At 39.3% G+C, this 3,076-nt stretch overlaps 1 protein-coding gene across 1 annotated transcript in view; it reads left to right on the top strand.

Moving 5' to 3' along the window:
• prkx (protein kinase X-linked) overlaps positions 1 to 3,076 on the top strand; it is a 36,831-nt gene that overhangs the window by 8,142 nt on the left and 25,613 nt on the right. The window contains exon 2 of the mRNA XM_035677637.1: positions 1,601 to 1,769. Within this exon, the coding sequence (XP_035533530.1) occupies positions 1,601 to 1,769 (169 nt within the window). The remainder of the gene's footprint in view (positions 1 to 1,600; positions 1,770 to 3,076) is intronic.

Raw genomic sequence — 3,076 nt, forward strand, 5'->3', positions numbered from 1 at the left:
TGACTCGTGTTTCGCCAGTTAAATGCTTTTAATGTGAAGCTGAAGCAGTAGGAAATGTTGAGTTTTCGTTAGCAGTAACTTAATACTGGATTTTTGCCAGGAATTTCCCCAGTACCTTGCAGCAACAGAGTGTGCACAAGTGACAGCTCTCCAAAAGTGAAACCATTACATCTTGATCACCCATGGTGGCTGGCTGTTAGTTTACACTTGCTTTGATATGCAGCAGCACTTTCTCTCAGCCGAGCAAACAACGTCAGTAATCATGCACCGCAACGTTTATTTAATTGTGGTAAGCCAAAACTGTGATCACCATTAATATTCGATCAATTGCGCAGTTGAGTTGTAATACTACTTTTCTATAAGTAAAGGATCGGAATACGCCTTCCAACCTCGGCATGTCAGAACACCTTTTCAGCAAAAGCAGCAATTTCATCACATTTACTGTCTGTATGGGTAGCTACATTGTGGACACCGTATGTTTAGATATCAAAGCAGGGTGTATTTTGGCTCATTTTGGACATTTCATTCAGACTCCATTTTATGGTGATATTAAATTAAGTATCTTAGATGGAGGAGGATGGAGTCATGGAGATTACTGAAAGATGTCATTTTCTACCTTGTATGGGCAGATTTAGACTTATTTTAAAAGTAGAGCTTTTGATACATAGATAACATAAAATGCATTATACTGGTACTGTATACTAATTGAAATGTCTGTGTAAAACTATGACAAGAAGTAGTTTACACACTGTTTTAAAACATGAAAAAGGAAATTCAGACTAACACATTAAAATTCTGTTACCATTGTAGAATCAATTAAAAATAAATATGTTAGGTAATGCAAAATCAAGGTATACATGCAATGCTATCGTGCTCATTAAACCACGTCTGGAGGTTACTGTACAGTCTACATCTGTGCTACCTAAAGGTTACACACGTCACGACTAGGGGTGTTACAATATCGTTTTTGTATCAAAAATGATCGTTTCAGTTTCAAACTTAAAAGCAGGATCAACAATTCTCCCAGTACCTCAGTTTTTGCAGGTGAGCAGTTGTTGCTCAGTAGTTTACTATTTAGTGACCCAATTTCAGTTATTGTTTTTTAAATGAATTATTTAAAGTTGACCTTAAATTCCAACAAAGAAATGGCGGTTGTATCAAAAAAAAATTACCACTTAATGTGATCATCTTAACAATTAAAACAGCTACATGGATCTTTTATTTTGTGTGGATTCTGGTGGCTCCTGTGGTAAAAAGTGGTAGTGTTACGTCTGCCACGTTTAATTGATTTCAAGGGGAATTCGACCTGGTGGCAGGCATTAAGAATAACTATATAGAAAAAGGCAATCTTCTCTCTGATGGTCTGTTTTTTCTTTTCTGTAAGTCATATAAAGGCATCAGTATTAAACTGAGACTGTTTCATAACCAGTTAAAACTCCTTGTAGTACGTTTAATTATTTAATTTTGATAATGAGTGGTTTGAACATCAGTGTTGTACAACACGGCACCCAAACATAATCAATACATGCAAAAATGTTCCCTGTCATGGTGGTTAATCCTAACCCTATCCTCACCCCCTCCCTGTCTCCCCCCACCTCAGGCACAGGGACTTTTGGCCGTGTCTTCCTCGTCAAGGACAAAAAGAGCAGGGCCTTCCACGCCCTGAAGCAGATGAAGATCCCCGATGTGATCCGACTGAAGCAGGAGCAGCACGTCCACAACGAGAAGGAGGTGCTGACAGAGGTCAACCACCCCTTCCTCATCCGACTGTGAGTCTGCTCCCCAGGGTGGGGGCTTGGGGCAGGGGGTCACGGTCCACTGGGTGAATGTTTTATAATGAAAAAGGTCCAGTGTCTGCACTAGGGGTACACTGTACTTGTGAGTTATTATCTGGAAATTGTTGTGCGGCAGCAATAAGGTGCAAATCCAGAATGTTCACAATAAACAAAATAAACAGGTTAATGGAAAGGATCATCCTTGGTGGGTTGCATATACATATGTATGTGCAATATCAAATCTAAAGTACAGGTAAGTGTATACATTTAATTTAGAGTGTTCATAATTATGTATGATATTGCACGTACAGTAATGTCCGATGATTGTACATTATGTCGTGTTGTAATCTCTACAAGAGAGTAATCCAGAGAGAAAGAGAGAGATTTAATCGGCATGAGGTAGATAGGTTTTCGGGTTTGATGGCCTCAGGAAGAGAGGATTTCCTGTGGCATTCTGTTGTGCATCATGGTGGTAACAGTCTGCTGCTGTTTGTCGTAGTCATAGTCCATGATGCTCCACAGTTTGTGAAGCATCCACGTAAGGATTTGAGCGACTTTGACAAGGGCCAAATTGGGATGGCTAGACCCGTTGATCCAAGGCTGCAGTCGACAGGAAATTGCACATCATTTTGATTTGTTGGTCAAAATGTTGATATTGATGTTAGACGAGTGACAGGTGACGTTGCCAGCATTAGGTTGCGCTACATAGATACATACTGTCAAATGAAAGTTAGCTATTTAGGTTGTTTCAACTCATACACTAACGCAGCATGCTTTGAATCTGGCTAGTATAACGTTAGCTTTCTGGCTTGTAGCTGAGCCAAAGGGTTCTATGAGTGGAGGAAACTAGAAATGTCTCCTGTTGCCAAGCTGTATCTCAGGTTTGTCCTATTTACTGGAGTAGTGAACAACGTTTCCACTCCACAACAACCTCAAAGAGATGGTAACAGTTAGGGACGTCACAATACCAGAAATATAGTAGGCGATACCACTAACCAGAAAGATCCACGATTCTCAATACCCAATTTGATGCCATGGTAAAAACCAAATCCAAAACAATAAACTCCATTTACTTCAACATATACTTCTTTGTTAAAAAACGACAACAGTGGCCCTTTTCTAATGATTGCTTTCTTAATTCACCACTTAACTCACTAACTAATCTGTGGATACTTAAAGAAGCATTTCACCCGTGGAAACATTAATCTTTATTGAAAGTGGGTTATATATGTAGTCGAAATGTAACATAAATTTTGAATTTGGTGCCTATTTGACCGAGAAAAGAGTGTTTGTAGTCTCAC

Source organism: Morone saxatilis, unplaced genomic scaffold (genome assembly GCF_004916995.1).
Source record: "Morone saxatilis isolate NCDOM2014 unplaced genomic scaffold, NCSU_SB_2.0 Contig6, whole genome shotgun sequence".
NCBI classification, from domain to species: Eukaryota; Metazoa; Chordata; class Actinopteri; family Moronidae; genus Morone; species Morone saxatilis.